At 38.9% G+C, this 13,450-nt stretch overlaps 1 protein-coding gene across 1 annotated transcript; it reads left to right on the top strand.

Annotated features, from left to right (window-relative positions):
- Positions 1-3,376: 3,376 nt before the first annotated feature.
- tdh (L-threonine dehydrogenase) lies at positions 3,377-10,585 on the top strand. The gene is made up of 9 exons (XM_053614330.1): positions 3,377-4,120; positions 5,740-5,939; positions 6,095-6,137; positions 6,263-6,333; positions 6,811-6,960; positions 7,131-7,303; positions 7,405-7,495; positions 8,196-8,465; positions 8,642-10,585. Exons 2-9 carry the CDS (start codon positions 5,750-5,752, stop codon positions 8,779-8,781), a joined length of 1,128 nt encoding a protein of 375 aa, XP_053470305.1. The 5' UTR covers positions 3,377-4,120; positions 5,740-5,749; the 3' UTR covers positions 8,782-10,585.
- Positions 10,586-13,450: the final 2,865 nt, after the last annotated feature.

The following is a 13,450-nucleotide window of genomic DNA, read 5'->3' as shown; positions in this document are numbered from 1 at the left end:
TCAGCTGGGACTGGGGCTGTAGTCAAGATAGAGGGAAACATTAATAGCTCCAAATCCCAATCTATTTTGGCACAAAACTTATAGGCCTCTGTTAAACAGCTGAAAATGAAGAAAAGAATGTACCTTCCAGCATGATAATGACCCAAAGCACAAATCCAAGTCAACAAAGGAATGGCTTCAGAAGAAGAAGAATGACATTTTGGAATGGTCCAGAGTCCAGATCTAAATCCTATCAAAAATCTGTGGAATGACTTGAAGAGAGCTGTGCACATGAGATCCCCTAGAAATGTGATCGATCTGGAGCGTTTTTGCACGGAAGAGTGAAATAAAACTCCCAAATCAAGATGTGCTAAGTCAGCTAACTCTTGCCCAAAAAGACTTAGTGCTGTATTACAAGAAAAATGTGCTTTAACAAAGTATTAGTTAAGTGGTGTGCATACTTGAGCAAGCAGGTTAGTGTCTTTTTTTTTCTTTTTCATCCCTAAACTATTTGCATTTGTTTTTCATTTGAATTGAATGTTTTGCTATATCACATAAAATGTGGAAAAAGATCTGGTTGTATTTTTTACTTCACAAATACCTGCCATTTTAACAGGGATGTGTAGAATGTTTATGTCCACTGCATACACACACACACACACACACACACACGGCAAAATATATGGCAGCAGCACAAGGCATAAAATCATGCAGATACAGGTGAGGAGCTTCACTTGAGGAGTTTACTTCAAACATCAGAATGGGGTGAAAATGTGATTTCAGTGACTTTGACTGTTGGTGTCAGGTAGGCTGGTTTGAATATTTCACAAAACTACAGAGCTCTGAACTACTGATCTTACTTATGTAGAATGGTGCAAAAATACACACACACAACATCCAGTGAGCAGCAGTTCTGTGCAGAAATGCCTTGCTGATGAGTCAGGTCAGAGGAGAATGGCTGGACTGTTCTGAGCTGGCAGGAAGGCTACAGTAACAGTACAGTAAGGCCAGAAGGAGGAAGAAGCGCTCAGTTTAGAACTGGCTGTTAGTTTTTCCTTGGGGGAGGGGAGTGAGCAATGCGAGGAACCATTTGAGCAGTGTGCGTGCTCACGTACCTCATTGTTCTTGAGGCGGTCTCCACTTTCTCACTGGCATGCGTTCACCTTGGCCGGTCTGACCACATTTTCATTCTTTTCTATTTCTTTTTTGGAATTTGAGCCGTCACGTAGCCTTTTTAATATGAGCAGGTTGAAAAAACTACCACTTGACTTCAAGCAGTAATCAATAGTATGCCCTCAGACCATGCCTCGTATGTGAAATGTGGTGGAGTGAGACATTTAACAGTTTGTTTTTGGAGAGTTTTGTTGGCTTACTCTTGCAATTCTGTGTTTTGCAACACTTTCACTCTTTAAAATTGTGTTTCTTCCCTAAATATGCCTGTTTACTGTACATTAAGAAGCCATTAATATACAAAATCATTTGATTCATATATGCATTATAGTGTTTAAATCAGTGGCCAGTGAACTCTCTTAGAGATTCGCTTAGTGTATATCATATACACTAACTGGCCACTTTATTAGGAACATTTGCACACCTGCTCATTGATACAATTATCCAATCGGCCAGTCATATGGCAGCAATGCGTAAAATCAAGCAGATACAAGGCAGGAGTGTCACCTAATATTCACATCAAACATCAGAATGTGATCTCAGTTACGCTGAGATTTTCATGCACAACAGTCTAGGAGTTTACATAGAATAGTGTTGGGGGAAATCTCCAGTGTTTGGTAGTTCTGTGGGCAGAAACACCTTTTTGATAAGACAGGTCAATCAAAGGAGAAAGACCTTGACTGTTTTGAGCTGAAAGGAAGGCTACAGTAAGTCAAATATCCACACTTTACAACCATAGCGTGCAGAAAACCATCTCAGAATGAGATGACGTCAAACCTTGAGGCAGATGGACTACAATAGCAGAATAATCCATCAACCAAGAACAGGGACCTGAGGGCACAGATTCACCTAAACTGGACAGCTGAAAATTGGAAGAAACATCGCCTGGTCTTTTTCTAATCTTCAACTGTCCAGTTACAATGAGGTTAGCTCTCCCCACTTCACTGGGATAAAAGCTTCTGACCACACACGATTAGATCATATCAGGTGAAAGAACCAGAACACAAAATGTAGGTCTTTGTGTTGTCTGTTTGGGGTCTATATGTACAATAGCAGGTGTACTAAAAATAGGCCACTTTCTTCATTTTCTTATGCTTTTATTCTTATGCTTCTTGAGATTCATGACACATACATACAGTTGCATACATACAGTTGCAATCAAAATGATTCAACCCCCATTGCAAATCACGTTTATTGTCAAAATTGACAGACTTTCAGCTGTTTGCAATGAACAAATCAAACAAAAGCAATTGAAATAGTTCAACACAACAAATGCTTCAAGGTCTTTCCCCAAATTCAACTAAAAATGCAACTTATAATGACACCTCCAGTTTCAAAATTATTCAACCCCTTCAGGGCAAGCATCTTTAGTACTTTGTAGAGCACCTTTTTGCTGTTATGATACTTCAATGAATCCATCTTGCCTTCCCCACGCTGCAGGTTTCCAGTGCCAGAGGATGCAAAGCAGCCCCAGAGCATCACCAAGCCACCACCATGCTTGACTGTGGACAGAGTGTTCTTTCTTCATTCTTCTTCCTCCAGACATACCGCTGATCCATCATGCCGAAAAGTTCCAATTTTATTTAATTGCTCCACAGAACAGAATCCCAAAACTTTTGTGGCTTATTTATATGATTTTGAGCTGACTGTTCTCGTGCTTTTGGGTCAGTAGTGATGTATGTCTTGGAATTCTGGTATGGAAATCTTCTGCGTTTAGTACGCACTGTACTGTACTCCCTGAAACCTCAGTGCCTCTTGCTGCAGGTCTTTTGCATTCACTCAAGGGTTTTTTACAATGTGCCTTCTCAGAAATCTGGTTGCAGCCATTGATAGCTTCCTTTATATGCCTCGTCCAGTTATTTAATACATTTTCTGCCCCTAGCCAGTTCAGGTATTTCGTGTGTTCCAGCTCAAGCACACCTGGTGCAGCTAATGAAGCCCTTGATTAGTTGCATCAGGTGTGCTTGAGACAACACCTGTTTTGCATATTTATGCTGTTGTAAGGGTTTTCTATTGTGGGGGTTGAATAATTTCGAAACTGGAGGAATCATTATAACTTGCATTTCCAGTTGAATTTGGGGAAAGCACTTGAAGCATTCGTTGCTTTTGTTTGATTTGTTCATTGCAAACAGCTGAAAGTCTGTAATTTTTTACAATAAACCTGATTTGCAATGGGGGTTGAATAATTCTATAATAAGTTGAATAACTGTAAGACAGTGAAGGTGACCTTTTTTTTTTTTTTTTTTTTTTTTTTTACCACTACAACACAGTCCTACTTATGTGTTAACCAAATAATATTTCTTTCTTTTTTTTTTTTGCTCAGATTTTTAGAATAACTTTGATAGGTTAAGAATGGCAGGATACAAAAATGTCACATTTTTTACCAAAGAATTTCCCTTTCATAAATGAAACCCCTTTTTCGTTTCTTTCTTTCTTTCTTTTTTCCTTTTTTTTAGGGTGGGGGTGGTGGTACTTTTCAGTATGTAAAACTATGGTTAACAGTTTAAATATGGTTATCCTGCACTAAATCCAACGACACATAAGATGACGCATGTTCGATTTAAGAAGCATTTGATTCTTCTGGGTTTGAATTGTCTTTGCATTTTCTTTCCTTTCGTCCACTTCAGCAGACAGACTCGTAGTCATGTGTTTAATGGCAGAACGCATGAGAGTCAACATGTGGCACCACGTTGCTTGCTGGGCCCCACAGCAGACACGCGCGCTTACATTTCAGTGACGTCAAGTAGGTGTGGCCAGGAGTAAAGACCGCGCCTTCGCTGTGCGACCAATCAGAGCGAGAACCGGCTTCGCTTAAACCCAGCTGGCTGCTGATATATAACCTCCTCTCACTAGCTGATGCAACTGTGGGAAGAGATAAATCAGCACGGAGAAGTCCAGTTAAAGGAGCAGCGTGAGGAAAGCATTTGACACTCCCAGCAGACACACGTTATCATTTAAAACTAGCTTATCGGTAAGCAAAATACTTTTTGTAGAAATCTGCTGTTTTTAAATGAGTTATATAAGGTTTAACATGATTAGGAAATACTACATGTGAATGAATTGTTTGAAATGCCTGCAGATAGCTGTGGTATCTTATTAACATTTCTATTTGCATGCCTGTCTTATTTCAGCTTCAGCTTTACTGTCCATTTTACTGCTCATATTTTTTAGTAGCCATGGTTACAAACAACATCGTGTTAGCTTAGCAAACGCATCGCATGCCACAGCGCAGTGGTTTCTAATGATGAGAAGTTTGGGTCATTTTATTGACTCGGATCATTGTATCTCGTTCAGCAAAATGAACGAATCTATTTTCGAATCATTTCGAAAAAAGAGTCATGTGGCTGTGTCCTAAGGAGGGAGGGGTGTCTGTCTCTCTCTCTCTCTCTCTCTCTCTCTCTCTCTGTCTCTGTCTGTCTGTGCGCGCGCGCGTATTCAGGAAGAGAAGCAAGTGAAACTGTGGCCTTGAGTGTTTATTGCTGTAGGATAAAATAGTGTATGGCTGTAACCTTGAGTGGTTGGGATGAAGATGACACCCTGTGAACCTAGCACCGACTTGAATCTATGTGCGGGTTTCTAATCGAGTTATTTATTTATTTCCTGAATCCCACTTGAATGCACCAACACTACTAACACTGCATGTACATTAGAATCTAACACCGTGTGTCGCTGCTCGCATTATTTGAGTCTTTAGTCCTCTTTATAGAGATGTAACTCATGTCTCTGTTCAAGACTCAAGGTGCTGTCATTTTAATGTACATCATTTCAATAATCGCACAGAATTAGTTTCCACTCGCATGTCTCCATTTAAACTGCAGCATCGCTAAGTAGCGTAGTTGCCTCACGTGACCAGAGTCGGACACTTGACGTCACTTGCGCTGCCTAATGACGTCTTTCTTGCGCGATGATTGGTCGCTCGCGAAGGCAGGGCAGTATAGATACTTGGCCACCCCACCTCTCAGCCTTCAACTGCCAAACAGACGCGATAAGCTTTCGATATACGGCGTCAGTTGTCTCTGTGTCAGAGTCTATCAGCAGTTTCTTTCTTTTATAAGACCTGTTGAAAAATTCAGCTCTGTTTGACCTGATACACGCTCGCAAAACTGGTCAACGGGTCAAGCAGCACTGCCAGAGCTGGTCAAGCGGGTAGCCATTTTGTAATTGTGCCAGCTTGTAATACCTGGTAGAAAGGAAGCCACTATTTAAAAACAATAGCTTGATATTTTTAGTCAAGCTATTTGAAAGAAAATAACACAACAAAATAAAGTAATTAGAAAATCTCAAACCTTTCTTTTCAAGTTATAAGGAAGCTAGAAAATAACCAGTTGATAAAGATTGACTACGATGTGATTTGGCAGCTGGACAGACCAGACTGAATAAAAATAAAATTGTTTAGCAGGACTGCCTTTTCTTAAAGTAGTTTGGCGATAACTGCTTACCTTGTTCTCTAGAATTGTGTATATAAAATTATAAATAAAGGTTTCATAATTTGCCATACTAATAATGTATATAGCTAGTTGTATGTGGTCCATTACTTAACATAGCTCCCAATAACTACTTTTTCTTTTTTTAACACGTTTTTATTCATAGGTAACTGAAGATGCCAGTAGTCCGTGCTTTGACTAAGGTGGCAAAGAAAGCCCTTCTGACCCCTGGATGTGGCTGCCAGGTTTCAGCAGTGGCTGTGCGTCATGTCAGTTTCTCCCCCCGTCAAGTGACGAATGCATCAGATGCTAGCTTTCACTCTGTGTCCTTTTCTGAAACAGATCACCCAAAGGTCCTTATTACAGGTATGACTAACACTCAGTATATTTGCCATTGCCTAATTTCATGAATCATGCTCAACCGTTCTGTTCTTTATTGGATATCAGCTTGCACAACTAGTGGCCTTTACAACTTTCCTGATTTTCCTGATTGATTGTTCTGCTTTTTCATTCCCTTGTAGGTGGCCTCGGGCAACTAGGTGTTGGGCTTGCCAAATTGTTAAGGTAAGGATGGATGTGCATGCTGGGTTTGTGAGTAACAAGTGTATAACTGTCCAGGTCAATATAGCATTGTTCTCAGTTTTGGGTTCTCTGGGAAAATTAACCTGAAGCTTGGTTTTGATTAACAGGAAAAGGTTTGGAAAAAACAACGTGATCCTTTCAGATATCAGGAAGCCTCCCACCCATGTGTTTCACAGTGGTAAGTGCTGTCTTTGGTTTCTTTCTCTCATGTAACTGTAGTCTGCTAGAGTCTCAAGGCTCCGAGAGCAAGTCTTTCACTGCCTTTCTATGGTTACCAGTATAAACAAAGCAGCCTTTGCAACAGTTCCTGATAGTATGACTGTTGAAAATACAGTTTATTTTTAATGTGTTCTAGGTCACATTTGTCTTATTCAAAACGTAGAAAGCAGTGTGCATGGAACATTTTAATAGCAATTATACACCTGCACTACAGTTACTTATGTTTATAGCTGTTTATTTAAAAAACTGCCTATGGCTTACCAGTCTAACTCATGCCTTTGTACTTCTAAGAGTTGTGTGTTTTGCCAGAAAGGCAATTTGGGTAGTTTGCTACACTGGCATCTGTATTATATAAAAGTCATCTGACTGCTCAGCATAAAACAAGAAGACATGAGTTCTGATTATGGAAGTGTCATATTTCTTGACCTCTATACAGGCCCCTTTATCTACTCGGACATTTTGGACTATAAGAACTTGAGAGAGATTGTTGTCAACAACCGGATCACCTGGTTGGTGCATTACAGTGCTCTTCTCAGTGCTGTTGGGGAAGCTAATGTAGCCCTGGCCCGGGCTGTCAACATAACTGGTATGTCTGGGTTATTCACTTACAATAATCACTTATCATTTCTATCATTCAGTATAATAAGGAGCTTAAAATGTTTATTTTACATAAATGTTAATTTTTTATTTTTATTTATTAAATGTAAGTTTAAATTTTTCTTGCTAAGTAACATGTGCCATTGTCTATGTTCTCAGGTCTTCACAACATCTTGGACATTGCTGCTGAGCATGGGCTTCGACTGTTTGTTCCTAGCACGATTGGTGCCTTTGGCCCAACTTCCCCACGTAACCCGACTCCTGATCTTTGTGTGCAGCGACCTCGTACCATATATGGTGTTTCCAAGGTCCATGCTGAGCTAATGGGCGAGGTAATGCATGCATGCATTCTATATTCACCTGGTCACGATAGCTCAGAATATCGGTCAGTCAACCTTAATTCCTTCTCAACCATTCTTTCTTTCATCCATAGTATTACCATCACCGGTATGGTCTTGACTTCCGCTGTCTGCGGTACCCTGGTATAATCTCTGCAGATTCCCAGCCAGGCGGAGGCACGACAGGTACAGTAGCCTCAGTCGCAACTAGAAGTGTAATGATCTGATGATTTGGAGCGATGCATCCATTTTAAAAGGCAACAACTGAAATTAATCAATGCAACAATAATAAATCACTTATTACCAAAAAAGACAAACAGCTGTTGTGTTAAAAAAAAAAAAAAAAAAAAAAAAAATCAGATTTTTAAACTAATGTGTAAATACTTTATTAGGCTAATGTACAATGTGATTTGGCTGTGATTCCAATACTTTTAAATAAATGGTCCTCTACAAATGAACTGTGTTCCTACTCTGAACAAAGTTGATCACACATTGATTGGAGCCACGAGATTGAATCGTATTGTATTGTATCATAGCAGATCCAGTGTTGTCAAATATCAACTTGTTGCTTCATGAATTAAATTTGAAATCATATCAAATGAAGATCTGATGTTTACACGCGTACTCACATCTGTGCTATATGTGTACTTTAGGCTAATGCTTATGGCTCGTGATGTATGTCTCACACAATGCTACTCCCTGCAAGTATTTTTAGCTGTGCTGATAAAATATCAGCCCAAGCATTTAGCCTATACCTTACATGTGCATCCTCAAATTTGCTGCTATGATTATCAAGGATGGAAATGCCTTTGTACAAATGTCTAAGAATGTATTATGATGGAAAATGTTGCATCATTCTAAGTCTTGGTCTGTCTTTGATCTTCAGATTACGCTGTGCAGATATTCCATGACGCTGTCAAGACCGGCAAATTTGAGTGCAACTTGAAGCCAGACACGCGGCTTCCTATGATGTACATTGACGACTGTTTGCGGGCTACGCTCGAGGTCATGGAAGCCCCAGCTGAGACGCTGTCCATGCGCACTTACAACATCAACGCCATGAGCTTCACTCCTGATGAACTGGCGCAGGAGGTCCAGAAACAGCTGCCTGACCTGCAAATCACATACAAAATCGATCCCGTACGACAGGCAATAGGTACGAGTCAAGCTGGCCAACATACCTGTAATTTATACAGTGTTTCATTCAAGTGTGAAACCTGAATTGAGTTTTTGTTTTTTTACCATTCATGTGTTTGTCATATGAGAGATCAAGATCTATTAATATTCTTGATGTGTGATTTTTTTAAAATTTTCCCCCCCCCCCCTGTATAGCTGACAGTTGGCCCATGAACTTCGATGACTCTAACGCACGCAATGACTGGAGGTGGAAACATGACTACGACCTGCCGGAGTTGGTTCAGACAATGCTCAACTTCATTGGTTCAGAGTCCCAAGTTGCCCAAGTCAGCTGAATCAAGTCCAAGAAATAGGAGCTTGTACATACATATTCTAAAGACTGATAGACTTGGAGAACAGAGATCCCTGGTCTGTAAATAATTATTTGCTCTCTGTCTCTTCTGTGCCTGGATTATTTGTAAGAAACTGGATAAGAGATTTATCACTCAAATTAACGGTGAATGTCAATTCTTGCGTGCGAAGAACAGTTACCAAGTGCCCCCCCACCCCCTAAAAATCTTTATAAATGGTAAAGGAAATGAAAAAGAATAATGTTCAGTGGCAGGGTTAAGGACTGGTTTCGAGTGGAAATCGCCACCCAATAATGGAGCAAAATGTTGTCTTGCTGCACTGCTTAAATGATTGGTCTGAACACAACTGTGTGTTAGCATACTTTTAACTGAGAAATGCCTACTGTGAGTTAAATAAGAACGCATGAAACTTTCACTTATGGCCAACCCGGACAAATAACATCCTGCAAACTAATTGTTAACCCTGCATTAAAAAAAATAACAAATGGATAGATAAAAAAAAAAAAAAAAAATTGTCAGATGCGGTACATTTTAATACCAGAATCAGCTAACATAGCTAGGCAAAATCTAGCTAAGTGTATTTTATTAATTCAGATAACATTATTGGAATAATTGAAGCATCATCTTATTCCTAACCTTTCCGAGACGTAATGGACTTGTGGACTACATATCAACTTAACATGTTAATCTGCTTCGTGAAATGAAAAACAAGTGTTAAAAACAAGTTAGTAATGATGAATACTAGGAAATGTTAGCTTAACTATCTGATTTACCACTGAAATACATGAATCACTTAAACAAATTACAAATAAGGTAATTACTGTATGTTGTTTAATTATTTTTCTGTAAGTTTCCCATCACAATAAAATCCCTATGTCCAGCCTGTTCAACATGCATGTACAAGTTATGGCCACAAGCCTAAGCATTTACATTAACAGCATTTGGAAGACTGTGTTGTGCAGAGTGACGTACGTAAGTAAAAGGACGTTACATTTATCTCTTTTTATACAACTGAGCAGTCTTTATCAAGGGCCCAGCAGGGGCAATTTGGCAGTGCTTGGGTTTGAACTCATGACCTTACTATCAATCGTCCAATGCCTTAACCACTGAGCTACCATAAGAATTGTATGTGTGTGTGAATGTAAAATGGAAGCAGGGGCCAGCAGGAGTAATACTAGCATTTTCTTTTCTTTTTTTTCTCCACCTCTTGTGTAGTATTTATCTATTTATTTAGCATTTGCTGACAAGCAATGAGCTTATTTGTCTTCGATCTCTTGCACCAATAGCTACTTAATGTAATGTGTTTGTATCTCATTCTTTCTTTCTTTCTTTCTTTTTTTCTTTTTTTTTTTTTTTAACTACATGGACATTGTTTTCCATATAAGCGCTTATCTTTTGTTTTCCATATGAGCTTGCCATATTAATCATACCTTTTTGTACTTAAAAATGTTAGGGTAACCTCTTTACTTGGCAACACAATTTTGTGATCATAAAATGTGATCAAAGCCTTTTCCCCCCGATTATGCTTGAATGAGTTGGTTATGTCTTGACTCCACAAATAGGCAACTTTCAGCAACTGCTGTGAATTCCCTGATGAGTGACAGTCTCCTGAGGTGCTTCTAGATTATTATTTTGTTTTTTAAAAAAGAGGTGTTTCAAGAAGCACAATAAAGCTTCTGTATGCAATCTCAATACTTATGGAAAATGTGTGCTAGAGCTTTTGTGTTAAGATTCACAAACCACACTTTGATTGCAACAACAGCAATAATAAAGACATTTTATGACTCCATGTCTGTTTTCCCTTTTTTTTAAAAAAAAAAAAAAAAAACACACCGCAAAAAACAGGTGGTCAAAATTATTTTCTAATTTAGTTTAATAGTATGTGTTATTTTAATACTAACAAACTTAAAATCTCACGTCGAGCCTGAATTCATTCAGTTTAACTTTCAGAATGGCACATAAAGATGTTGACGACCCATTGTCGGACATGTTTTACATAAATTGTAATTTTTTTTGTAAATAAAGAGCTAACGTTGTGTAAGGATTAGACAGCCGATAACAGCACATGCTCTTTTCATATCAAGCAGGATATGAATTTGTTTAAATAGGTGTAATGTTATTGTTCCCAAGAGCAAAGACTAACTGTGTGATTGTGCTTTCATTTGCACTGCGCCTGTTCAAATGACTGCTAGGTTGCATAATGTTCTTATCTATAGTGTATATAGACTTAAATCCTTTCCCCCATCGTGATATCCAAAATAAACACAAGATATTGGTGGTCCCAGTAAAGTACTATATGTTTCAAACAGCAACATCATTCGTGTTTAGTCGCTGATGGCTTCTGAGTTATTGGATATGTGAGAACATGGTAGTTATTCCTTGCACTCAGGGATCCAGAGATCCCTGGGTCCACAGGATCCGGAGAACGTCTGCAGCATGTGTAACATGAGCGAGATAAGGCAGGCAAATAGTCTTAAATAATCCCGTCCAAGTGCAGTGTGACACATGACTGCGATAATTAAAGGCAGTCTTGTTTGTGTCGAGTGTTGCGTGAGGGCTGTGTGATTTGGATTAATTTACCCAAGACATGTTAGAAATGCTGAGCATGATTTTTTTTTTCCAAGCACAAAAAGTATACATTAATATATATTAACAGTAATAATATGAACTTATTGTTTTTATATTGTAGTATTTATCATGCCTCTGTTCTATATAACAATAAGCTTTATCTGTATTAAAGTATTTAACCGTATTTAAAAGTTGTCGTTTTTGGGAGACATGATCAAATTTGAACATTTCAAATGCTGTAGTGATTAACAGCTTTCTTAAATTGGAAATACTTGAATAAAATATTGCCTGTGGTGTATATTATTTGAATGGAAACACTCTAGTTAGATGGGCAAGCAGGCAGAAATGCAAAAAGATGAAAATAAACAAAATGCAGCTTTTCTCCCCTTCTGTTACATAATGTTACATCCATCCATTCATTTTCCATACTGCTTAACCAACACAAGGTCGCGGGGACGACTAGGGGCCTATCCCAAGGAACTCGGGGCACAAGGCGGGGGACACCCTAGACGGTGTGCCAACCCATCGCAGGGCACAATCACACACATTCACACACACATTTACACACTACAGACAATTTAGAAATGGCAATCAGACTACAACACATGTCTTTGGACTGGGAGAGGAAACCAGGAGGAAACCCCCAAAGCACGGAGAGAACATGCAAACTCCACGCAACACACAACAACATACCAACAGGGCAGCTGTGGTGCAGGTGGTAGAGCGAGTTGTCCATGAATCATAGGGTTGGTGGTTTGATTACCATTTCAATTCTTTTCATTTGTAAGCTTTTTGATGATCAGTTTTTGAATGCAAGTGTGTATTGTGGAAGATTGTTAACCCTCTGTCCTTAACCCTAGAGTGAATTTAGAGCTCACTCGTAAGGAACTAATGTGTCTATTTTTAAGAGGTATTTTAAATCACGCCAGACAGCATCATAGATGTGACTTCCCATACAAATTGTCATGCTTCATATACGCTATTCAATTCTGTAATGGTGTAAAACCATGGTGTAAAACCATTACAGAACTGTATTTGACCAACATATGTGAAAGGGAAACACTCACATCAATGCGTAGACCAAAATGTTGCCTGCATATTTATACCGGATGCTTTTTCTGTTTTGTGTGGAAAGCTTGTAATTAGATGTCTTTCTGTGCGTGGTTTATTACTTTTTTATGCCATAACATGATTGACATACCTACCCTTCTAATCATACTGATTTTCATAGACCTGCTTTGTAGAGTCAAAACAGTCTTCTCTGTGACTGGGATAAGGGCAGGAGTAATGGATGGATGGAGCTATTATATTTCCCAAAAGCTTCCTGGTTTGGCATGAAGTGTTATGCAAGCTGCACACACCCACTGTTTGCCCAATAGGAGAGGCAGAAACTACAGTGGGCCTATTACACAGAAGCTGGGCGTGCAGTGAGCTCACTGGCTCAGACCCATGATTAGTCTGTGTGGGAAATGCCAAAACACTCGGTGGTGCAGCTGTTTGTTTTATACATGTTAACCTGTGCTATTGGAACCCCAAGTAAACCGTCCTCCACCGTCATATAAAGATATTCTTTTAGATAAGTTTAAACAAGCTTAATTTCAGCATGTGGCCATTTTCCTACTCATTTAACTACACACAATATATTTAGGTAGTACATAATACAGTGGCGCTTAAAAGTTTGAAAGGTAGAATTTTCTATATTTCTCCATAAATATGACCTAAACCATAATCAGATTTTATTTAAACAAATGAGACAAACATATTATACTTGAGGAAAATGATCCAATATTACATAACTGTGAGTGCCAAAAGTATGTGAACCTCTTGGATTAGTAGTTAATTTGAAGGTCAAATTAGAGTCAGGTGTTTTCAATCAATGGGATGATGATCAGGTGTGAGTGAAGAGGTTAGCGGGATCTATCAGAGTCTGAGCTTCACAACACATGTTTGTGGAAGTATATCATGGCATGAACAAAGGAGTTTTCTGAAGACTTCATAAAAAGAGTTGTTGATGCTCATCAGGCTGGAAAAGGTTACAAAACCATCTCTAGAAAGAATGGACTTCACCAATCCACAGTCAGATTGA

The sequence above is a fragment of the Ictalurus furcatus genome, chromosome 25, assembly GCF_023375685.1.
Source record: "Ictalurus furcatus strain D&B chromosome 25, Billie_1.0, whole genome shotgun sequence".
Taxonomy (NCBI): domain Eukaryota; kingdom Metazoa; phylum Chordata; class Actinopteri; order Siluriformes; family Ictaluridae; genus Ictalurus; species Ictalurus furcatus.
Note: the sequence above shows the minus strand (reverse complement) of the source record. Positions and strands in the feature narration are given on the sequence as shown.

Coding starts and splice junctions, on each gene's coding strand:
- tdh (XM_053614330.1), top strand. CDS start 5,750: ATGCCAGTAGTCCGTGCTTTGACTAAGGTGGCAAAGAAAGCCCTTCTG. Junction 7,304..7,404: donor ATGCTGAGCTAATGGGCGAG/GTAATGCATGCA, acceptor TTTCATCCATAG/TATTACCATCACCGGTATGG. Junction 8,466..8,641: donor TCCCGTACGACAGGCAATAG/GTACGAGTCAAG, acceptor CCCCCTGTATAG/CTGACAGTTGGCCCATGAAC.